This window comes from Rissa tridactyla, chromosome 17 (genome assembly GCF_028500815.1).
Source record: "Rissa tridactyla isolate bRisTri1 chromosome 17, bRisTri1.patW.cur.20221130, whole genome shotgun sequence".
Taxonomy (NCBI): domain Eukaryota; kingdom Metazoa; phylum Chordata; class Aves; order Charadriiformes; family Laridae; genus Rissa; species Rissa tridactyla.
The window spans coordinates 6,734,100-6,759,355 of record NC_071482.1 but is presented as its reverse complement, the minus strand read 5'-3'; the positions used below and the strand labels follow the sequence as shown (position 1 = coordinate 6,759,355).

The 25,256-nt window shown below is 45.1% G+C and overlaps 1 protein-coding gene across 8 annotated transcripts in view; it reads right to left on the bottom strand.

The window, feature by feature from the left end:
• ARHGAP32 (Rho GTPase activating protein 32) overlaps nucleotides 1-25,256 on the bottom strand; it is a 254,283-nt gene that overhangs the window by 85,983 nt on the left and 143,044 nt on the right. For all 8 annotated transcript variants that reach the window (XM_054223141.1, XM_054223147.1, XM_054223139.1 and 5 more), the window contains one exon: nucleotides 14,340-14,426. In XM_054223141.1, the coding sequence (XP_054079116.1) occupies nucleotides 14,340-14,426 (87 nt within the window). The remainder of the gene's footprint in view (nucleotides 1-14,339; nucleotides 14,427-25,256) is intronic.

Sequence of the window (25,256 nt, the reverse complement as noted above, 5' to 3'; positions counted from 1 at the left end):
TGGGAATGGGCTGCCCATTTTCAATCCCATTGAGAATGACTGTGCAGATGATGTGCTAGTAGAGAACACAGTTTCAGGAGCAGTAATACAAATTTCCACACAGCAGAAAGCTATTCCAAAGCCCTTAATGTAAATATTTCCTAATTTCCTACAGTTTTAAGTCTGCTGTAACTAAATTCAAAAATCATACAGGCTTTAGGTTGTTCTAAAAGTTGTATTAAGCAAAGTCTTTGCAGCTCTGGAGCCCAAGTGACAAATCTTAAAGCAAAACTAAGACGGCCGCGTTTACAAGTGGTGCAATTAATTTTACAGGAAGGAATCATTGTGGCAGTCTCGGAAGGAACTGGACAACATTTAGTGCTTCCCCTCAGATCTCCAGTACAAATCACAAGAAAGTAAAATCTGAATTCTCTCAGCTCAGACTGGCATCCCACAGCCAACGCAGCCCGAACAACAGGGACCTCATTCAATATCAAAAATACTACGTCTCGCTATCTCAATACAAAAACTGTACATCTTGCTCCCATTTCCTGCAAATTCTAAGGTGCCAGAAGGGTTTTGCAAAAGGGTTCTTTTTTTAATTTAGAGAGTTAATAAAATAGTAGAAACAAGTAAGCGACTGTGAAGTTGGTCTCGTGTTGTCAAGTGTGTTTTATAGCAAAGCTAAACATTACCGGTGCCTCAGGCACATAATATCCACAAGGCAAAAATGCCTTCTTCACATTCGTAATGACTTACATAAATTGTTGCTCAAATCAAATTTTTGATCACCCTCTAATTTTCCAATTTAGTAAGTATTCTTCTATTCTTTAATTATTGATGGTCCTGATTTAGAGAAGCACATGTGGGACATAAGAACAGAGGTAAGTTAAGCAAACAGTCAAGTGTTTTCCCAGATTCGGACCTTCAATTACAAACCTGAGGATGACAAATTTCATAAAGAATCAAGCCTCAAATGAAGATTTCAATAATGCACAAAATAGTTGCATGATCTTTAAAAGGAAAAATTGAGTAGTGACTTAAAAATCCAACCCTCTTGAAGAAAATCAAAGTATTATTTGGAATTTCATTTTACAGAAATGTTCACAATGAAAAGCATTGTGACAATGATGGAATTCCTCATGAAATGGAAAATCCAGGTTCATTCCTACGCTTATTATAGTTTGATCTGTTCTCCCTTACTCTTGCATGCTGTGTAAAATTAAATGTATGATGAAAGACTGGTGAGATTTCAGCACACTGCACAGAGCTTCTTATTTTTTTTCCAATTATCAAAGCAAGAAGAAATGTCATGCTAAAAAAATTATTAGAGATTACTGAACTGATGATTTCATTTCCACTGAGACAGAGATTTGAACCTGCCATTACTAAAACCATCACACCGAGATCGCAGATCATCAAAAGCCACCCAGGCTTCACATGACGTGAGAGAAGATTCCGAGGGCCAAGGATTCAGAAGCCCAGCTCCTCATGGAGCAATAGTTTGAGCTCTCCTGGTCAAATGGCCTCAGGAGGACGACACACAGCCGTAGCCAGGAGAAGTTCACATAGTTCCTTAAGCACAGCTCCGTTGGTGGCACTTGGAGTGAGCAGCAGCGTCACTCCCTGGTCCCCTCCGTCCCAGTCCCACCAGACAGCAGGAGAGCTGCAGCTCAGGGCTGGCTGTTTCATCACTAACAGAACGACTTGATTTACTGCAGTACTGCTTGGCTACTGGTAGACTGGGAAAAGCAAAGTTAAGAGGAGGGTATTTTAAAACATCCTTTGCATTTTCATTCCCATAGTTAAAAAAGCCACCTTGGCTCCATCGTTTCTTAAACCCTTCCACTGACCAGTACAAAACCCTTACGCATTTCTAAGAGGGGCTCCCATAAGCTCAAGACCAGTTCCAACAGGAATAGTTTTAACGTGGAATTAACTGTTTTTCACTTGGGATCTGGCAAGAAGCAATTCCTCCCCTGTTGTGCACCCAACAGTCAATGGCTTATGCAGAGGCATCCAGCTAACACAAAGGAAGTTCATCTATTGGCAATATTTGTGATACGATCCCTTTATAAAACAGATATGCCTAAATTTTATTATAAAGATGTACAGATCTCCTCTCACGCTATGTAAGAAAAAGACTGTTTCCAGCTGAATCTGTCCACACCCGCGCAGACGGGACTCCTTTTTGTCCATCAATGCCTCTTCAAGCCAGACCTGGTGCTACTGAGTTCCAGCACGCACAACCTTCCTGTCCCACGGTCTAAGCATGTTTTCTCTGTGGCACCTAAGATTTATTTATTTTAAGCCAGGGACAGACCTTTCTTTTCTGGTTCAAATGCTTATTTCCTGAGAGAATCCACACGGATGCTCTCATGAACCTTACCAGTCCACACAGAGATGGAGACCCGAAAACGAGATGAAAGTATATAGCAAAAGTCACTGCAGTTTGACCCTCCAGTAAGAAAACACACGTATTAAATAGCTGGAAAAACGCCAGCATCCAGCAGTCGAGTTTAACTCTGCCATGTGGGTGACACTTACAGCTGTCTGGGTCCGGGGTTCTGTATGTTATTCCAGCGTGACCCTTCCGCCCTTTCTCTATTACAAGTCACGCTGGAAAATGGCTTAGAAATTTAGTCAAAACAGAAAACACGACTGATAAAATCCATCGCTTAAGACTTTACCCAGGAAGTGTTTTTAGCTGGTGTCGTAGGTGGCTTTATCTAAGCTTAGGTCTGTTTACCAAAATGTCCTGGATGACTTCACGACTTCTGGTGTATTATTATAACTTTAAGGAAATTATAAATCTTTAAAACTTAAAGGGAGTTTGCACTAAGGCAACATAAAGCTCCATTCTGCTGTCAGGCAGCTGCACATATGTTTAGAAGAAAATAAAATATAAGGTGGAGGGAGCTTTAAATAAGGCGAGAATGATGGAAACACAAAACTTCCGAGCTCCACCTGGGATCACAGGACATGGACACATGAGGGAAGATGAAGGGAACATACGTATGGACAGATCGCAAGGCAGAAGGCAAAGGAGAAAGTTTAGTATATTTATGTGGTGAATCCTTAATAGCCTTATCCCACAGAAGAAATTAATCTCTTCTAGCATTAATTATCAGTTTATTATCAATTCATTGCGATCAGCAGGAAAACAGAGATTTTAATGGAAACCACTACAGCTTTTCACCTCTAAGAATTATACTTCCTTGTGCTCCCTGATTCCAATTACAGATAGGAACACTAAAACCACACGTGGGAACACACGGCTGCCCAAGACCTGAATGACAGCAGTACTTCTGCTTGTTCTGATGGCTTTTGGAAACTCCCCACGATGAGGCACACACAGCTCCCCGGGTGCCGAGCTGAGATAAGCCGTGACCTTCCAGCGGTTTCTCCATCACTCAGAAAAGCAGCTTTGCCAGGAGCACCCAGACAGGAGGCAAATATTTGGCTCAGGCTTTGGTGGCAATCAGTTTCGTGCAGGTACAGAGAAAAAAGGGCAGGCTGAGATGACCTAACGCAAACCTACCATGCGTATGGCATTTGAAACGGCATTTTTCCTCCCACAAAAAAGCCAATTTCTGAATGGCAGTCCTATTTCTGGCAGACACCTAATGAACTCGAAGCACGATTTACAACTCCCAACATGTGAATGAAATTCCCTGCTCTCCTGACATGTTATAATTTAAACAATTCAAAATCAATCACCTCTTTAGTAAAATAAGACCGTAAGAGCAGCAGGTCACAGAGGGACACAGGGGTGAAGGGGAGGGCGGCCACGGCATGGGGGACGGCTTTTCTACACTTCAGAAAATTCAAGTAATAACCCAACATGAGCTGACAGCCACAAAGGAAATACTTCAAAGCCACTAAGAGACCAACTGCTAAGTAACGGGAACTAAAAATTCTACCGTCCTCCAGGTAGCAAGGCAAGGAGTGACTGCGTATGTACTTACAAATGATTATATGGACATTGCGCGTATTTAAATACAACACCCTTTTTGCCCTGTGCCCCAAACGAGCTATAACCTACGCAGCGCTTAATCGCAGAGAAGAAACAAGGTTTCATCAAAGGAAGGAGGCACCACTATCCTTTAAAACAAACCAACGAAGAAAAAACCCTTTGAAAATGGCTCGCCTGAGGTTAGTAAAACAAAACAAAACAAAAACTTTCCCAATGACTTGCCTGAGGTTAGCTGAAGCTTAGGCAGATATAGATCTCAATTTTCTTAAGTCTTACTGCTTGGGCACATCACTGAAGCTGGCTTTTTATTTTTTTATTTTTTTTTAAGTGACCAAAGCACAGAAGCATGTTTTTGTTGACACTAATTGCCGGGAGGGAAAGATTTTGTAGGTCCTAAACCAAGAAACTTTTCTGGGAAAAAAAGCCCATAACCCCAGTTATTGTTCCCATGCAACAGAACGTGCATCTGCCACATCACAAAACCATGGAATGGTTGGCGTTGGAAGGGACCTTAAAAATCATCTCGTTCCAACCCCCCTGCCCTGGGCAGGGACGCCTCCCACCAGACCAGATAGCAGAAACTTAGAAGCATGGAGATGATTAAAAACATGGTGTACAAACCCATTTATCTTGACACCCCAGAATGAAGCAAAAAATGTTAACAATATTTGGAAAATATCACTAAGATCTAAGAAAAGCCCCGCAGTCTGCCTCCAGGGATGCTCTTCCCCAAGGACACGTGCGGGCCCAGCCCCTTCTGCAGCCCGTTCCCCTGGCACCCCCCCAGGGCTATCAGAGGGTGTCAGAGGGAACATCTCTGCCGACTCCTGCTCCTCTGGGGAGGGTTACAGAGGCAGAAAATATGAACGTTTCAAGGAAAAAGGTATGCAAGCAGGGATGTAAAAGATGTAGCTGACCAAAACTCAAGGAAGGGTGAAATGTGATCTAGAAAGCACAAGGAACAGAAGCAGCTTTGCAGAAGTTTTGTTAACAGGGCTGGAGCCAAAAGGGAAAATAGCTGCTTTTCTGGCAGCATCAGTTTTAAGAAGAAACACTGAAAAGTGGTGCCAAGACCCAGGAGATGAAACATTTAAGCCAGGCCATCTTTAATATCCAATATCCCTAATGGGGTCCTTAAAAAAGGTAAATGCCAAAGTTTGAAATAAATACAGTGTGTTAAAAAAATGCATCATTAGAAAACCAGAAAGTCAGTTCCTCCTCATCTGTCCAAGCCTGAGCCCTCGATTGCAAAGGTGCTCTGCAGTCCCTTAACAACGCCAGGGTACAATTGCATTCGTGTCCCCATCCCATGGCCCGCCTGCACCTCCCCAGCTTTTCAAGCCCGGGGGCTGCCAGTCCCTGCGAGGAAGCGGAGAACTCAGAACCCACAGCAGGTCTACGATGGACGGATCCTGAGGCGTTTCACACCTCCAGTGATAATGTTCCCGAAGGAGCTGGGTGTTCGCTGAACCCGGTGCCGTTATCACCGTTAGATAACACGCAGCGACAAGAAACACCTCCCTGACGGCTCTGAACAAACTCGGGGCACAAACCTGCTCTGTAACTCAAGGAAAGCCCTAATGAATACAACGATTTAAGGAACAAGCTCAGTTCACACACCCACTGTGAATTCTGTCATTAATTCTTCTAAAACAAAACTTATTTTTAATTTAACATGCAGTCAGTGATAAATCCAGTCGGGCAAAGCACCCCTAGTTATTGAGGAAGACAACAGCATTGAACACTTCAGTGTTTTTATCACCAAAACAACTCAATTACAAATCTTCTTTAGAATATCAGAGTTTAACTAAGCAAGGCACGCTCACTGTAACTGTAGGACATAACTTTTGACAACTCTCCAAATTAGAGAATTTTGCCATTTTGCTCACTGGCAGTAAATATTTGCTACAAACAATGAGAACGACACATTTTTGATTTACTGCTAAAGCATCTTTACACGCACGCTATTTATTTTGATGTAGTTTCTGTGCCTTGAGAGTGCCTTTTCTTCACTAACCTGCTTGTCCTACATTTTATGTCCAAGCAACCTGTTGTGTGGAAGTGTAGACGCCCTTCCAAGGGCTACAAGCTTTATCTCCACGCAAGTCGTTCAGGTTTGAGGCATCAAAACTGCGCACCTTGTCTTTCTCCTGATGCCTGCTTAGCCACCTAACATCTAACATGAATTCCTTGTTGATCCAAGTAACTTTGCAGCCTGCAGAAGATGATTCTGGATGAAAGTGCTTTGGACTATCTGTCCCAAAGGGCTGTCAATCTTCCAAAGTAAACAGGCGCTGTAATATTGCTATTAAAAACACAGGCATGTTAAACTTCTCCATAAGGAATAAACATCAAGGCAGCTAAGAAAAACAGGAACATCCACCACAATCCTCCTCTTATTTTGGACCCGAACCAAGCCCATCTCTTGGAGAAGTTGTAAAACAAGTAAAGTTGTAGACAAACTGCTCCTCTGCAAGGCATTGACGCTTGCTTAGTTACTCAATGTCTCTGCAGAATAAAGCCAACCGTCCTCTTCAATTTGTGGCCGGGCCCAGCCTCGTCTATGAAGCAGCACATGACAATCAGAAGCCCGGCCAAAATGCATCGCTTACAGAAAGAAACCATAATGGCCATCCTGTCCTCCTGGATTGCAACAGTGATTTTCACTTTTGCTTCAGAGCTAAGTAGGATACAATTTGGGTACAAGACGATTCATCTCTCTAATTCAGCGCTTGCCTTCTGAAGGCAAAACGCCCAAAGGACACGACATTAACAAACAACCATATAATTGTCAAAGCTTCTGTTGCTTAAAAAAAACTTCCATGGCAGCACATTCATGCAATACTGCATTTTATTCTGAGAACTACTTTTCCCTCTTGCTCATCAGCCCTTCCTAGACCAGGGCCACACTGACGTTCATTCAGCCGGCAGGTCTCCACCACCTCACTCCACGCGAGTCTGATGCACGGGCAGGCTGCTAACTTGGGGTGATCTTTTTCCAATACCTTCTTTCCCTAGTAAAAACCACTCTCAAATAAATTCAGAAGACCACTTGTCTCCTGGAGCTGACGGTTGAAGCCACTAACAGAGAGCACAGCAAGTCTCTAGGTTTGAGCAGCCTGGGCTGGTGGGAGGTGTCCCTGCCCAGGGCAGAGGGTGGAACGAGGTGGTCTTTAAGGTCCCTTCCAACCCGAACCAGTTTGTGATTCTGTCTTTGGTATACTGGAGGGACAGCTTGAAATGCATCTAAATTTGCAGCTGCTGAAGGAAAGTGCTTTAGCACAAGCAGTTCCATGACAGCATTTCTCTCTGCAGCGTCGCTCAATAAATAAATCATTCAATTCCAAATCCACGCCCAGCTAGAACCCTGTCACTGTGTCTCAAGCAACCAGAGTCATGAACAAGAAAGAACCCTGCTGGCCCCGTTTCTTTCACAATATATACTTAAATAGAGAAAAAAACAGAGAGCCACAAATGGGGAAATTAAATACCAAGTCATTTTTCATCTCATGTTACCGGTTACGCACAAAAGCACTGAATCTGCTCTGCAGCTGGGAACGGAGTGAAGGACAAGTCCCACCGGCTGGGACACGAAACCCCCAAGCCCAGATGAGACATGGGTGCTGCTGTGGGTCAGTGCAACGCTGCTCCTGGGTTCACTACACCCTCCCGTGCAGCACAAGAGACACGGCTAACTTCTGCACTTCCATCCCGCAGTCCCGAAGAGCACAAAGACACTGCAAATGGCCAAAGCAAGCACACAGCACAGCCCTTGGAAGCTTTCCTCCCAGCACCCAGCGCAGACATCCCGCCCGCTGCCCGACTGTACGCTCCGGAAGAAAAGGCGGCAAAGACAAGGGGACAAAAATCCTCTTTACCTCAAAACTGCTCCTTCCCTTGTTAGATGTCTAAACCACTCGCGTGAATTAACAAACGCAGAGCTGCGCACAAATCCCACGACGAACAGAGGGTAGGGGGCAATATGCTTTTAAACCAGGGAAAGGACACAGCACACCACAGCGTTAACCCTGTCTGATGCGAGCGCTGCCCTAACCATATCAGTGTTCGGCGGCAAAACTCCAAAAAAAGTCAGTCACACCCTTGTCCTTGATGATTGTTAACCCAATTAATGAACGAATTCATCCTTTAGCATTCTCATAACAGCTACAGAGTAATCGATGTTAATTATGCAGTTCTTAAAGGTTTCGAATGCAATTCAATACCTCCTCTCTCTTCCCTACAGATGCTAGTTTCCTTTCAAAAAGCCTGGAAGAGACCCAAGTTTTCCAAAGACACTACACCTTGGCATTGCCTGAGCTTTGAACGCAGCCCAACAGCACTTTTCAGGCTGCTTGCCAGCTTCATCCATTCTTTATTAATCCACGTTACTATTGTCACTTCGTTTTTATTTATTGCTGCTGAGAGCAGAAGGCATGTAGCATACGACCTAAGATCAACCGTTCCAGCACAGAACATCAAGTGATGGATTAGCACTGTGGAAACAAGGATTTTAGCTGCTTTCTTTTGACTAACGTAAAACAGCCCTCCTCGCCCGAGAAATGCTTAGGACAGAGGTTTCAACGTTTGTGAACATCTGGAAAAATATTCAATCCAAAAAGGTCAGGTTTTAAAAAGTTTTTGGGGACTTACAAATAAATAACCACTATCACAAGAGGGATTTTCAAACACTTGCAAGCACGTGAGGTACCCAACCCTCACTGACAAACCTGGCGGTGGAAGTTGCGTTTCTCTAGGCATTTTGTTGTGTTCATCTTCAGGCAAATGGTACCAAGTGTTAGAAAAGAAGCACAGAAAACAAGCTACGCGGGAAAGGCCGTGACAGTGACCAGCATTTTAACGCATTTTAAACCAGAGTAACTTTCCTGAGCCCTTCTGAGCAGACAAAGCTTTAGGGTCCCTATACGCGGTTTGTAGAAAGCAACTCGCGCGGTGGAATCAGAGCGTACCCTTGCAGCAGAGAATTCTATGTTAGGAAAGGAGAAGCAGGTTAACATATATTCTGAAAACAGATTTTGCGTTGGGTAGGATCCAGCTTGGGTGCTCCACATAGATATATCCCATTAACAAAGACGAGACCAGCCTTTCTCTTTTTTTTAAATATGTATACAAACGACACACAAGTATATATGTGCGTGTATATGTGTGAATTTGGCCCCTAGAGTCACCTGTTTAAAGACCTGCAGCTTTTCACGGGAGGAGTGTTGGTAGCACTTGCTCAGTAGTTTTTCTCTAGGTATTTGAGCTTCAATCGCACAAGACAAAACTATTAATATATTAAAGAACAAGCCTTTTTAAAAAAAAAAAAAAAAAAAACAAACGAAAACCAATAATGCGAAAGTTTTTTGAATGTTTGACTCAAAAATCCTACTGCAAGCAATTTGTGGGGATCCCACTTGGATCCCATTTTTTCCTGGCATTCTCACCGCTGCCCTTGAAGCACTTATTATCACAACCACACTTCCAGGTGTGGAACGCGGGAAGGGGCTGCCTTCGGAGTTTTGCAAATACTGTTCTTCAAACAGAAGATACCGCGCTTGAATCTCCTGCAAGGCAGAGCTGGGAGATACAAGCGGCACAGATTTGCGTAAATGCCTTCCTCTAGTCCATCAGAGACCTTATTCTATCAATCAAAAGGAACACAGCACAGACAGCGATGGCTGCCTCGAACAAAAAACAGGAACGGGGCAAAGTACGGGGCATCCTGTCCAACAAAGCCACGGGGCTCAACTTACTGCCAGCCTGGGGTCTGCAAACGCCAGCAGGAAAAGGGAGAAAACCCATTCTTGGACCAGGAGAGCTTCCTGTTTTGAGAAAAGCCTTGGAATTCTACCTAAATTGCAGCAGAAAGAGGCTTCCTTTGCTGGACGTTGGCGTTATCCCATGAAAAGCAGGGAACGGAGAAGGTAGCGTGGCTCGGTTCTGAGATCCCAACACTCAGGCTGTGGTTAAGGGTCTGCCGCGAGATCTAGTCCCAAGACTTCTTTAAACATCACTCCCACGCTTGCACAGTCTGACATTGCTGGTTTCTAGCGCCTGTCATTTCTGTTTCAACAACCTACCTGCGATAATGGAAACGCGCAATAAAAGACACAAGAGACGGAGAGAGTTGAAGGTCTCCCTTAGAACACGAACGTTTTCACAACTGGTCTCTTGTTCTCTCCTTGCTGTTCAAAATTTCACAAATAAATGATGTTTAAACTGTTGAAATGCCGCAAATCTCATGTGGTAATTAGTACTGCATGCTTTGAATTTTTCTTCCGTTTTTCAGAACAGAAGCTTCGATTGGCCACTCTTACATTGTCATATTTAAAGATGCACGCAGGTAGTTGCTGCTGTAATGTCGCGCAAAATCCAAACCCAAAAACCTTGAAAAGGCAGATTTTCAGCCTGCTTTACAACTCGACAAAACATGCGGGATGGATTAGCCTATTTCAACCGTTTTGCAGGCTCTTACTCTTGGTGATTTATTCTCAACATACACAGTAACCCCTTTTAAACGTGTTGCAGACCTTGTAAATTCTTTGCGCATCCCCGTGGAAGTGAGTGAGGGTCGCACACAGTCCATGCGTGCAGGTCCTGCAGGTCCAACGTGAGCTCGCGAAGGGCTCAGACGGTCCCCGTGGCCCTTTAAGGACCGCGGTTATTGTTAAGGCTTTGCACTTGCTGGCGGCGGAGTTCCCAAGGCTCACGGGTAACGCTCCTCACACCACACCTCGCAGGATTTTACGTTTCTCTGTCTCCTACAGAAAAAACAGGCTCTACCATTCTTTAGAGATATTTTCCTCCCTAGCAGAAATGCCTGTGGGGTACTGCCAGTGCTTTGGGAAAGTGCAAACCCCAAACATTATTCCTCTTCCCCAAAATCTTTCCTCAAATTTCAAGCATTTGTAGATTGTTTAAAAGTCTTCTTTCCTTCCTTCCTTCCTTCCTTCCATCCCTCCCTCCCTCCATCACAGAAAGGGATTTTGTTTACTTCTCTTTTAATAACAGCAATCTTTCAACAGCAGTAACTGTACATGTCCTGAAAGCAATCTTCTAGAAATGAAAGTTAAACACTGCAATCTTACTTGGGAAAAAGGAAAATCCACCTATGTTGCTCTAAAAAAACCGCACGAAGCCAAACCCTCCTATCATCAGCTCTTTCCAATAGAATTCAAACCCCCACCTTTGCCATTTACTAGTTTTCAAGTTTAACTTTGTTCAAAGAAATCAAAAGAAGAGTCCTATCTTTCCACTTCTCAGCAACACTCAGCACAGCTCTCTACATTCCCACTCTTCTTAAAAGCCAACAAACTGGATTAATTTTTTGAGGTCTCCAAATAGAAGAAAAACTGAATAGAGACTTAAAAATCCCCCCTCTGAACCTCACTCAAAGCTTGTATTTCACAAGCTGACTTGCAGCAGAAACGTCTCACAAATACAACTCCAACAATTTTTATTTTTTTTCCCCAAATGTTATCTGGGAAGGTTTTGCAAAATAGGCATCAAACAATACTTCTCTTTACACCACTAAAATTATACTTACAGATGGGAAAGAGTGGGCTAGAATTTCCCCCGTGTAAATGCCGAACTGCAGCCTGGCAAGCACAGCCAAGACTGAGCCGGGTGTTTTAAAAGTCTAATGTTCAAAAGCTTGGGTTTGTTGTCTGCTCCAGAGTGAAATGACAAAATAAATGTCTTTTTATGGACCACACAACACACAGATCGTATCTGGGCAAAGCACAGCGGTATAACGCATTCAACGCCAAAGCTAGGTTTTTAGCCAATTTCTTTAAGATCTGTAATCTAAAATTGCCAGGATGGCCAATCGCCCTTGCTTTTCACCGCACTATCTGGTTTTGCAACAAATCACAAATGTCTTAAAGCTTTGAAATTTATATGGTTTAGCCTCAATTATCAGACTTCGTTTTCTCTCCGTCCATCTGAGAAACCATGGAGATTTCTGCCAGCTGCTGCAGCAGGCTGAACACCAATGTTAGTAGCACATCCAAAAGGAGAGCAAAGGGAAATTTTTTTTATAGCCGCCTTTTTTTTCCTCCCTCCTTCAATACTTTTGGCCTGATACAGATGCATCCTGCCAAAATCTCTCCCCACTGCACTATCATTCCATGAGCTATTTCACACCTCCCCTTCAATTCTAATGGGGAGCCAAATCCATCCAGACGCCGCTGGTATCCAACGCGTGACAGAATGGAATCTTTCCCTGGACATTAGGAGAGGCCGTGCGATGTCAGGGGTGAAGGATCTCCACGGTCGAAACGCTGCTCAGCTGTGCGGTTCCTTCCATGCCTTTCCCTTCATTGAATCCAGATGCCACAACTTCTCAAGCTCTGTAAGGATCTGAGAGGCAGGGACACAGACTGACACGCGAGAGGTGAATCACAGGCTTGGGGTGGGGAGAAATTCGAGCTAGCCAGAAGGATTATTAAAAAGAAAAAAAAAAATAGAAAAAAAAGGAAAAGGTGGCTGGTTCTGTACCCATCCTTTAAAGCGATGAGGCCAACTACCTTCATTTCACTTTAGTAACACTGAAAAAGAAGGTAACAGAACTTCTCAGCAGTTGGGCATGGTTCAAGCCTCTTGATCTACTGGAGAGCAGCTCAGTTAAGCAGCATCTTCTTTAACCAAGGCACAGAATTCCCCACATTGTCCCCATCCCTGCACTGTATTCCCAGAAACGTCCCCGCGAAGCATCCAGGAGTCTGACAAGTGTCAGCCAAGCTGCTGGGCTCCCCTCCGTCACCCCGCACGCTCTGCACCGGCCCTTTGCTGCTCCTGGGGCTTCCTCTTGCACAAACACATTCCGCGGGGTTTGAGGACACAGTTACACCTGAAGGTGTCCCGTCAGTAAGGTAGGTAGAAAGATCAGAAGTGGTATGCTCCAGGGTTAGAGAAAAACTGTTCTATAAATTATTGTTGTGTTCTAGAGGCTCACCTGAAACATTAAGCATTAAGCACTGCGGATGCAGTCCCAAATGTGAGGACTCAAAAATGTATTGAAATCTCGTTCTCGGTCACCGTACTGCTCTCAGCTGGGACACAGACATGTGTCCACCGTTAAATTTTGCAGTGCTGCTTGTTAGCTTGGATTGGTTTTCTGAAAAGTGGCTATTTTGGATGAATCTGGCTACAGCTGGGTTAGAACAGCACTAGCAAAATGCCCCAACACAGGCAAGTTTGAGAGATGTTCACTTCCAGCCTCTCTTCCCTCTCCCCAAGAGCACTATTTACACACACGTGTACGTGCACGCGTGTACCTGCCCCTAAGGAGAATGATTCCGTGTGTTCCTGTCACCGTAGCCCAGCTTGTGCCAAGCTCCACCTCCGAAGCAGAGCAGGATCCTGCGCTCCTCGGCTCTCTCGGGACGCCCCACACCAGTGCGCGCACGGAGGTAGGGCAGAAGTTCACCACAAATTCACGTTTCCGTGTGTACCAATGCCACGATGCCGGCACAATCCGACAGCAAATACTTCCCTACCCCACACAATTCAGTCGCAGGTAACACAGCTGTGTCTATGCCTTACACTTCCTTTTTGTACCCGAGAAATGTCAGAATTACATAAGGAGCTTTAAAAAAGAGACAGACACCACGGTGACTCCCATTAGCATTGAGCATAAATTCATAAGATGGACGCTCACAAAGTGCTGAGATGAATCATGAAAAGAACTGCTACGCTAAGACCAGACAAATGACCACACACAGGCATTAACTCTCAACTGAATTTGTCAATGCAGTCTGTCTCCCACGAACAACAATTTCATTCAGCATATTAAGATACGATAACCTGTTCTGTAGCATCTTATAATCTTATAAGCATCACCATCCCCGTATTAGCAGAGAGGGAATCTGTGGCATGAAGCACTTTGATACCCCGGTAGCAGAGGCAGCGGGAGAATTCCGCACCAGATGTCTGGAGACATAACTGGGAAGAGATGAAGAATCCCCATCTCCTGGCTGCCAGCAGCACGCCTTGATTCTCCCTCGCGTACTTGCCCTGTCTGTGTGTCTGGCGTGTCCGTGTGTCGGTGGGTGCTCCCCCACCACTGCCAGGCACACGTAGGCGCAGCCCGAGCACGCACGCTCGCGTCTCCAGGCTAACCGTTGTGCAGCTCTGCACAAACCGTAGCGAGGATTATTTGCTTAACAGCCTCCTGTTTTCCCCTCGATGCTCCTTTTCTTAAGATTAGCTGGTGACAGCACCACAGAGAGCATCCTTTTGAGGACTGAGTTAGGGAAGAAGTGGAAAAAACCCCACACACGCGGCAGAAAAGTGTCGTATCAAAATATTAGGAGGCTGTGTTGCCAAACATAATGCAACATAGGCTGGAAAAGGAGGTGGGGGGAGAAAACATGGCATTTACCTGACAAGAGATCTGTACAAGGTAGACCAGTTCCTTGGATTCACAGCCGTTTCTCGTTACTTCATTCTGTTCCTCCGGGAGCGAAAGCTACACCAAGGGGAGGGGGTGGAGAGAGGAGGGAGAGAGAAAGAGCAGGTCAGTGAGCAGGGATAAACCAGGCATGGAATAATGCATGAAGCACAACATCCACAGCAACTTGCTCCAAGACATGCCGAGTATCAGGGAATCAGGGAAGCGCTCGGCTGTCTGGAGCCGTCAGATAGAAAATATTCAGCATTCCTGGCTTACACAGACCCTCCAATGCCATTGGATTTTGGCATCTCACCTGATAGTTTAAAAATAAAAATATGGTTCAAAAACAAAACAATCCTAGGAAGGCAAACTGTTCAAGGCAGGGATTAAACCTCTAGCTTAGCAGTCTGCAAAATTAATTGTTCACTGAAAATCTCTCTATAAATATTCATGTATCAGATAACAGTGATTCTTCCCCCCCCCAATTTTATTCATTTTTTTATTTTATATGTTGAGGCAGACATTAGATAATAAAACATATCTCCTAATTTCAGTGTTGTCAAGCAATGTATCACAACAGAGAGCTTTATGGCACCATTCATCACATACAGAGTCATTAAATACAACATCAGGATGTGCCTTTTCCCCGAGCAGCGAGGTGAGATTTAACCGTGTCACCCCTGTACATGGAGCGAGCGCCTTGGCTAGTACTAGTCCTAGTCCTGCTGCTCCCACTAGTCCCGGTACCCGAGGGTGAGGAGTCTCAGCCTCCCCGCACACACAGAGCCCTCGCTGCTGCCTCTGCTCCTTGTACGATGGACGTGAACCTGCAGAGAGAAAGCGGTGCTGTACCTGCCAGAGGAGTCACTCGCTTTCTTCCGTAAGCAGAAATGATGCCAGCTTAAAAACAGAAAGGGCTGAAGAGTAGCCCAGGCCTTTTTACACAAAGGTCTTTGGCGACAACACTTCCTCTCTTGGAAAATGCGTACACAAAAGTTTAATTCTGTAATAAAATTGTCATCAGCTAAGACCCAAAAGAACCACCAACAAATGAAAGCAGAAACAAACATAAAAGTGAGGAGAAAGATCACAAATTGCTGTATTTTCATGAACGTAAGCAGGAGAAAATCAGAACCAGGTGACTGGAGGCACGTACCTCCTGAGAAAAACGGAGATGCAAGGCACAATTTGCTCACAGACAAATGACCGCTGCTACCCAGAGTGAATCTAACTTTGCATTTCGCCCGTCTCTCCCTCCTCTTTGTCAGGAAGCTGCAGCGCACGCAAATCCCGCACTCTCCCTTCAGCACACACAACCTCCCGAACACTCCTGTCTTTTCTGATGGTTGTATACAGCTTTGCAGTTAACTAAAAAGATTTCTGGACTACAGAAAGTCTTTAGATTTCATAGTTTATTTTATTTTTATAGCATTAAATGTATTTAGAGGAAGAGAGAGAGGATGTGCAAATGCTCACCACTCTCTCGCTGGTTATGCAAATAGAACTTTCTCCTGCTTTGTGGCAGGCCCTTTTGGTGCACAAATACAAATTTTCCATCAAAGGATTTGTATCAGAAATCAAGTCTGCACTTTCGATCTTCACTGTTGCCCAACAGCGTGGGGTAGTTAAAAAATTGTCCCTACCTGGGCACATCTAGGAGCCTTTCGCTGAGGCTACTCTTCACATAACTAGAAGGACAAGTCAGCCTGGAAAAAAGACGGCTGAGGGGGGACCTTATCAACGCTTATAAATACTTCAAGGGGGGGTGCCAGGAGGATGGGGCCAGGCTCTTTCCAGTGGTGCCCAGCGACAGGACAAGGGGTAACGGGCACAAACTTGACAATAGGAAGTTCCACCTAAACACGAGGAGGAACTACTTCACCCTGAGGGTGGCAGAGCCCTGGCACAGGCTGCCCAGAGAGGTGGGGGAGTCTCCGTCTCTGGAGACATTCCAACCCCGCCTGGAGGCGTTCCTGTGCCACCTGCTCCGGGTGACCCTGCTCTGGCAGGGGGTTGGACTGAGTGATCTCCAGAGGTCCCTTCCAACCCTATGATTCTATGATAGTCTTAAAAACCAGTGCAAGCCCATGAAGGTGGAATCCACCTTGTGTCCCCTTCCCTTGGATACTATCGTCACTCTGCCACAAATCACCTCTCTGGAAAACCCATGGAGTGTCTCCCTTGGCCACTGTTGAAGTTCCTCCTGGACAACTCTCTCAGCAAACTCTTCTTTTTGGCTTCTAGACAGCTTCTCATTCCACCTGTAACTTCTCCCTTCAGAGCAAGCTTTGCAGTGAGAGCTTTACAGATTTTTACACACACTGACATCCTCCTAAGGCTAGTGTACAAGACATTCCCAGAGATACATCTTTCTAACTGCTGCGGAGGATCTTCCACACAGTGAGCTTAATTCCACTAAAAAAAATTGCATTCCAGAAAGAGGTAATTTTAAAGATTTGTAAGAGTGACTTTTCTGTGTGTAACAGCGTGTAGCCTGCTGCCATTATTGTGATTGAATATGACCATTATTTATTTCTGTGCGGCACGTTTCCCTCACTTTATCATCATTCCTTGCTATCAAATTTCACATTTAAAGTGCCACTGAGTTTTGAAGCTAACCAACAGTCAAACAAACTAGCAAAGCATGCAGTGAAGGAAAGCTAATATGTGGCTGGAGATATTTTCCATGTTTGTCAGGTACCAGCTCCAGTTCAATTAAACGTGGGTTTCCTACTCAGGGAGATAAGTTTCCATCCTTTAATCTTCCCCGTGGTTATTTAGGGTACATACACCTACTCTATCAACCCACAACGAAATTTCAGGCCGTGTGTCCCTGAAGTATATCAGTGCTGAAGGACATGGCTGCAGGCTCCGCTTGATGCCAGCAGCTCCGTGCGCCCGGAACGCCGCAGCCAGGCAGTGAAATCCCCAACACACAAATGCGGCACCTCCCTAGACACATTCAAGGCCGGATTCTGCGCAGCACAATGCGGGGTAGAAAAAGTTACGGGTCAAGTTAAGACAAAGGTTGAATGGCATCACCGTTCCTCTCTCACCTACTGTAACTTACACCTGGCTGGACTCCTGTCAGGCCAAGTCTCTACACGCTCTCGCCCAAAATAGAGAGTGAATCACCTGTAGCGCGAGGTCCCTGTGTGCAGGATGACTCGGTTACAGCAAACTTTGCACTGGGTAGAGCACACCTACCCGAGGATTAACCTACTGATTTGCATTCATCGACTTTACACCCATGTAGTTCGTTTCCACTTCAATGCTTCTGCGCGTCCCCATTTAGACAAACTCGCTGTAGTGAGACCTGACAGTTTAAATCCATCGTATTGCCCTACATATACACAACTGTCTGATTCCAGAGTAGAGTTGTAAAAGCTAACGGAAGGACTGTTCCTCTCCCTGCAGCCAGCCTTGTGCCCGCTGAGAGACAGGGCAGAATTGTACAGACAGGGAAATCTACCGGGTTTAGCCTGTAACGCAACTGTCCTCGCAGCAAAATACCCCACGAGATGAATATTCGCTTATGCTCCCTGTTCCCCGTGTGCCACAATTTTTGGTTTGCTCTGTTAATAGACACGCGTTATTGCTCTTCCAAAAATTGTAGGTGTCGTGACGTTTAAAAGCCTTTCCCCCTGCAGCATCCCATATAATTAAAATCCAGGGAGAACAAAGCAAAGGCTCCTCTTGACCTTAGCGGACTCAGAACATGATTCACAGGCAGGATTTGGTTGACTCCAAACTGGGAAATTGATTTTAATCTTCTCAAAGGACAGACCAAAGACAGCCGGGTGTTGAGGATACCCCGTAAGAGTTTCAATGTGTATCATCTGAGAAAGCTGAAATAATTCGTAACTAGTATTTACGGCAAGATCAAAGCATTAAACAGCATACTTCATATATATATGGCTTGATATATAACCTGAAAAGTTCACTTGTCACATTCAAAATGGCTGTCACGCTTCCTGAACCTGATAAACAATTACGATGCATTAGGTTCTGTTGGGTTCATTTATTATTGGAATATATATGCTTAGCTAGCACAAGCAGATGTGACTGACTTCATAAATTAGGTTTACGGTATCCTAAGCATTTTATGATACACAACGAAAGCCCTAAAGATGGTGCTATGAACACGCCCACGCTAAGAGAGTGCTGTAAATGGTACGCCGAGGTATCATTCAAATCTGTATTTACCCAGCTGGAGGCAAGTTTGTGAGTCTCCACTCTGCCTTGGCATCTTGTAAGACAAAATTAAGCTACATACCTGGTTCATACACAATTTTGCCAAATTGTGCTTGCCAGCCAAGACTTTACTGATCAAATATACAGGCAGGACTAGCCTGAAAATGCTTCTAGTTCGTGGTCTCCCCACCATTGGAGACAAAGCAGCTCATCCCCAGTAAGCCAGCAGATAAAGAGAGTGATTACAGGAGTCTCCTGGAGGGGGACAATGTCTTGGTTACTCCTCTTGTAGAGAAAAACAGAGGGGTAAGTAAGCTATGATATGGACCACTCAGAAATCTTATTCAAAAGCTCGGTAGTTGCACAGGGTGCGATTACCTCCCAGAGCAGGGGTTAACAAGAACAGAACACACGCTCTCATCGCTCCTCTCCAAAGTGGCTTTGGAAGCTCCCTTCTGCTCGCCCTCCAAGAATAATCCTGGCCTCAAACTCCGGCAGATCCGCGCTGGCAGCAGGCATTTTAAAGCCTTGTTCGTTTGTCTGGAGCTCCACAACATTGAGCCTACTGTGACCCTGTCCGGAAGGCGCCCGGGCCCTGCCACGTTCCCCGCACTGAGATGTGAAAGGCAAGGGCTAGCGACTGCGGCGAGGGCTTTCATTAGAGCACAGCCAGCTTCAAAGTGGCCCTGCTTCTGGGCGCTTCACTTGTCAGCGTGACCACAGGCAGAAAAATACTGAAAAATAAAGCTTCTGAGATGCGTACATCTTTATGCTATATATGCTCCTCTTACAAACTACCAAAACTTTAAAAAAATCATTTCAAGGAAAAGCACTACACAAACCTGTTGCCAAGAGCAGGCCTGGTGGCTACTGTATTAAAGTACCAGATCCTCAGCAGGTAAGAGCTGGCTTTGCAAGGTCAGTGGGGCTGTGTCCACTGCTCCTAACCACGTCTCTGACCCCCAGACTTCAAAGTAAGCTCATTTAGTTAGCTCTGCCTTTAATTTCCTTGTTTCCCTCATTTGCCAAGTGATGCTAACTCCCATCAACCAGCTCTCCTGAAGAAAGGATCATGTGTGCAAAGCTCGTGAAGCGTACCTTTGATTTGTCTATCAGACTTACTTATTTCAACTTCTGCTTCATAAAGCCATGAACATTTGATCTTGCTCACACGCTCGTATCTCAACACGTGAGGACCACAGAGCAGGCGGAGAGCCGGCACGGAGAATGGCGCACGCTTAAAGAAAAGGTTACGAGAGCTTTGGCAAAGCTATCCTATGTGTTCGAGAACGAACACCATGAATACCCCTTGTTTCCAATGACGTAACTCACTTTGCACAGCGCTGTTATCTAAAGCTTAAGATCTTGCAGCTTAAAAAATTTTAAAATTAAAAAAAAAGAACAAAAACAGAAAATAAAAGGAAAAAAGCCAAACTCCGTCTCCTCAATGGAATTAGAGTGAAGGTTAAAATTCAATGTGGAAGGCATTAAATAATTAGATGAAAATCCGACAATTAGAACTATAGGCTAGGAAAACATGCTTGATCCCACCTCCCTTCAGATCATCTCCCTAGCTGTTTGCAGGTAGAAGGAGCAGAGTCGTTCCCCCCAGACGCCAAACCTGCCTGCGTTACCTGTGCTTGAAGTAAACCAGTCCACTGAGAAACCATCTCACGTCAGAGTTATGGAGCCTACACTGACCCGGGACATGCCCTGGGAAGACCACTCTAGGGAGCAGCAAAAGTCTGTGGAATAACTCCTACGGCTTCTTGGAGTTGATGTGAATATTCCATATAGCATCTCCCAAGATCTTATCTAAATTCCTCTCAAAACGGTCCCCTCCTTGGGAGCCAGAGGAAAGCCACGATGTCTACAGGTGCTGGCCATGATTTGGTTTGATCTGCATGAAGTGCCACACAGGCGTTATCACCATAAAACCTGCTGTGAAGCAACGGACACACTGCACCTACCTGTGCAGCATGTAACGCAAACACACGTTCTCGTGACGTGAAAAATGCATTTCATGACCAATCAAAGTAATTAAGAGAAGGCTCCGGGGAGACCTTCCAGCCCCTTCCAGTCCCTCAAGGGGCTCCAGGAAAGCTGGGGAGGGACTCTGGAGCAGGGAGGGGAGCCATGGGACGAGGGGGAAGGGTTTTACACTGGCAGAGGGAAGATTGAGATGGATATTGGGAAGAAATCCTTTGCTGTGAGGGCTGTGAGGTTGCCCAGAGAAGCTGTGGCTGCCCCATCCCTGGAGGGGTTCAAGGCCAGGTTGGACGGGGCTTGGAGCAACCTGGCAGGGGGGTGGGACAAGATGGTCTTTAATGTCCCTTCCAAACCAAAGCATTCCATGATTCTATGATAATATTAAAGTTATTTGAAGTTTGCTATAAAGTACAAGCGAGGAAAGCCTCATTAGTTGACCCTCCCCTTTTCTCTTTATGCCACAAACTGTCTGTCCCACCAGCGGCTGGCAGCAGCAGGCAGAGTGGTCCAGGCAGGAGGAGGGGGGGCACAGCAGGATGCGCTGGGGCAGATGGCCATGAATCAGCCTCACGGGCAAGCAGGAGCCTCAGCAGGTTTCATCTCAAACATCATGCACAGCTGTAGACATCTCGAGGAAAGAGATGGCAAGAATGCTGAAGAAGTGTCTTTCGCCAGGAGTTTGAAGTCAGTGGAAAGGCTGATGCTTTTCCTGGCAAAGGATGTGTCATTGTTCCAAGGAAACCTGGTAATCTTTTTACGTTTTTCCGAGATGGAATTTAAGGTTAACTCCCTGGTGATCGCAGCCAGACAGTCACGACTGACATTTCTGCTGCTCAAACTCAGCCGTAGCAAAAGCTCATTAAGTTTCCACACCACCATTAAATCTGGTAATTTTTTCTGACAGCATTAGGAATGGACATTTTTTCTTTTTCTCTTTCTAAACCACCACACTTCTAATGCCTCCCTCATGTCTGTCCTCTCGTTAATTTACGATGTTTGTGCAATTGAGCAAATCAGACAAGGGAAAAACCACAGGACAAACGCCACCTTTATGCATCACTTTGGAATGTATGTATTGGGTGAAAAGTATGTCTGATGGCCAAGAGCAAGAAACACGAGGCTAATTTTCCTGTGAAATATTGCTATGTTTTATTAAGAAAAAATGAAAAAATTCTAGGGCCCAAATATCCTTGGGACAAATCCTGAAGAAATTAAAAGCCTTAGCACTGATCAAACTCAGAGATGCAGACTCGTTATAAGCAAAAGCTTTTATTACCTCTCGTAGCTCCAGTCTCCTAATAGACAATACTCTCCCTATCTCCCAAATTACACTGGTGATTCAAAGCCCACTTCATCTTCATTTACCCGAGTCCATTACTTATGTCACTTTGCCCTGTAATGAAGCGCCTCCAAGACCTGGGTTTTGATATATTTGAAGCTATTATTTTATTATATTTGAAACTTTAGGTTGGCAAATCTTTCTTACACAGGGAAACATCTTCTAGCTAATTACTCTGACAGCATAAATGTATTTATCTGGCCCTTTTTTCCTCTCTCCATATTTATCTTGCTAAATGTACTAATTATACTCCCACACAGTTCCCCATTTTTCTCCTGCTTTTGCCTTTTCATACTGAACTGTGGCTTCGGAGCAGGAAAAGAACATTTCCGACAGAGTGGCTTCTTTACCCAAGCATAAATATCCTGAAGTAATGATGAAAGTAAAGACAAGAAAGACGTGTTTAAAGAGCATTTTCGTTCCCATTTCTTCACTGCTATTTGAAATCATCGCTTTGAAAACTCAAAAGTGGCAACAAAGAGCAGCAAAAAAAAAAAAAAAAAAAAAAAAATATATATATATATATGAATCAGAGCTCAGCAAGACAAAAAAAAAAAAAAAGGAATTGCATCTCCTGGAACGCCACACAGATAACCACAGTGTGACAAAATCACTGGCTGCATGGGGCACGGTAGGTTGTGCATTATCCCCAGACAATCGATGGAACCCGGCGGGCACTCGGCTGGAATCAGTGCTGGGGCGAGAAGCATCCAAGCACAGCGCTTCTGGGCTGGCAGGATTTTCCTGGCAGTTTTGCCAAGCGCGTACGATACACTCGTGTAGAAGCGTCGCATGGATTCATTCTGGCCACAGGAGCTGGCTAATATTGGCATTGAGGGTCACTGCAGAGTATTGGGATGTTGAAATCAAACTCAAACACACCTCTGTGGCGAAAAGGCAAAGTGTTCCCACAAAGATATCCCGGGTTTCCTCCTGGATTGAGCAGAGCACAACAGAGAACATCACGGAAACACGTAAGGAGGATACTCGCCCTAGAGGTGAAGTTAAACACTGGCTTAAATTCTCTTCCCAGCAGATGCAAGTTCCCATCAAATCACAGGCGTACTCAACAAGGCCAAATTTTATGCAAGTGCAAGCACTGAGTAAATTTTAAAGGTTGTGGGATGTGTATTTTGCCTGCAGTCATTTTCAGAACTATTTTAAGCTTGCAAATCACATGAGACAGTTTTTTCCTATGGAAGCATGATTATTCAGGAGTCAGCATCCCTTCAACGGAGCTTCACCTTCAAGACTAATAAATCCTACCGTCATTTATAAACATGCACAGCTAGAGAAAAGGGCAGATCCTAACTCCACAGCAGGATCCTCGAGGTGCTTTAATCATACTGGATGCAATAATAGTTCCACATGTGCCTTATGTGCACAAGATCAGGTCTCCTTCGGGTTATTTTGTTATTTTGTTTTTAATCTAAGCTTCCAATGAGGTCATGCACACGTGCTGCGCATCTCGGAACTTCTGAGAGAGGCTGGAACAGCTGCGACACTCCTTGAGCTCCTTCGCAAATCAAAATTATCGCAGAGGATAACTTTAAAGACGGAGGAGAGGACGCTGGGCACCCATGCTGACCAGAACACGTGAACAACCAGAGCTCCTGCGGTGTGACTCCCTGCTGCAACTTTTAAAATACACATCCACCTGAGAACGATGGTTTTGTTTTCTTGGTGGTGAATACCCCCCGGGGTTACAGCATGTTGCTTACTCGGTGCTTGTGTATACGCAGATCCAGAAGCACCCCCTCGGCCAGGAAGGATCCGCAGAGGTGCAGGGTACCGGGGATGGGGTGCTCACGGAACGACATGCCAGGAGAAGCCTCTGCTGCAAACACAGCAGCTTCTGACCTGCTGGTTTCAAGTTTGCCATAGTGACCGGTTGTCCTGGGCTGAGCGACACAGGACTAACTCCTCTTCTAAAGCTGGGAAAAACTCCACTTCTGGAAGACTCTAGTGTCTGAATTGGTGAAAATATTTACTTTATAGCCAGCTAGGCTATGTGGGATTCAAGGTCTTGGTGTTTTTGAGCTCGCCAGGTGCGGGGATGAGGAGCGAGACCTGGGCACTTGACCCAGGCTCGCCAACAGGATTATTTCATACCATGAACGGCACATTCTATATAAATTAGAAAGTTTGCTGCGTAGTATCTCGCTCCCTTGATGGCTGCCATCCTGAGCACTCTCCTTGCCCCGGTGCCGGAGCCCTGAGCCCTTCCCTTCCTCCTGAAGCCGCAGCGCTCGCAGTGTCCCACACTGGCTGTCCCTGCAGGGAGTGCACGGCTCCTGCTGATAGAATTGGCCGAGTGAAATTCTTGTATATCTTATATTAGTATTGGGATCAATACTGGTTCTTTAATTGTTAATTATTTAGTCTTATCCTATTAAATCTATTTATATTTCAACCCTCGTGTTTTCTTGTGTTCCCCGATTCCCCTTTCCAGGTAGGGAGGGGTCATCAGGTGATAGAATAATTGACTAAACAACAATAGATTGTTATGGGTTTTCTCAAACCATAACACTGGTGCAGGGCAGTTCCACTCCGAGTATTAAAGGCGGTCAGTTAGACAAATGGTGAAAGAAAAGGCACGTTAAGGAATATTAACTAAGCCAGCAATACAAAATAAATGTGAAACCAGGCGAAACACTTGCCGTGTGCCACATTTCTGTTGCACACAGCCAGAGGAGATGGAAGGCAATTCCTCCTGACTTCTGCCCTTTCCAATCCGACACGGGAGTTCTGGGGAGGGGGCTCCTCCCCGTGCCACGCTAGCCATGCCGGACTGCTATTGCAATGCTGCTCTCGGCCATGAGGCACGGTGGGATCTAGCTCTTGCCTCTCCGAAGATGGAATGAGGAGTAACCCTGACAGAATCTGACCCTTACTGCAGTCACAAATACGTGACTTGGGAAGATCTCACTTTTAATCCCTGATTCCAGGTTGAGCTGCCAACGCAGGCAGCTTATGTATACGTTGCTGGAGTTTGTTTTAATTCTTAAGCCAAGTATATTTGATTCCTAAGCTTGTTGAGACATAAAATCTCAGAGAGTTGTATCAGAGATACTTTTCCCAGCTTTTCCTGCATTAAGTTGCAAAAGTTTTCTCATGTGGTCTCACCCTTTTATTTCCTCTAAATGTGTAAGAAGGTCAATCTTCACAAGCAATGAAATATTCATAAAAACTTCTCAGATGCAGCCATTCGGGACTCCATTAGGCAAAAACAACTTCTCAGGCTCTGAAAACAGAATGTTTTCATGAAGTTAAAAAATCTGATGTTATTAAAAACAAACTAACGAACACCCCCTCCATGAGGCTGCATGCAGAGCTGTGCCTCGGGCACTCGACGACTGGCAGAGGACATAACATCCTGGAAC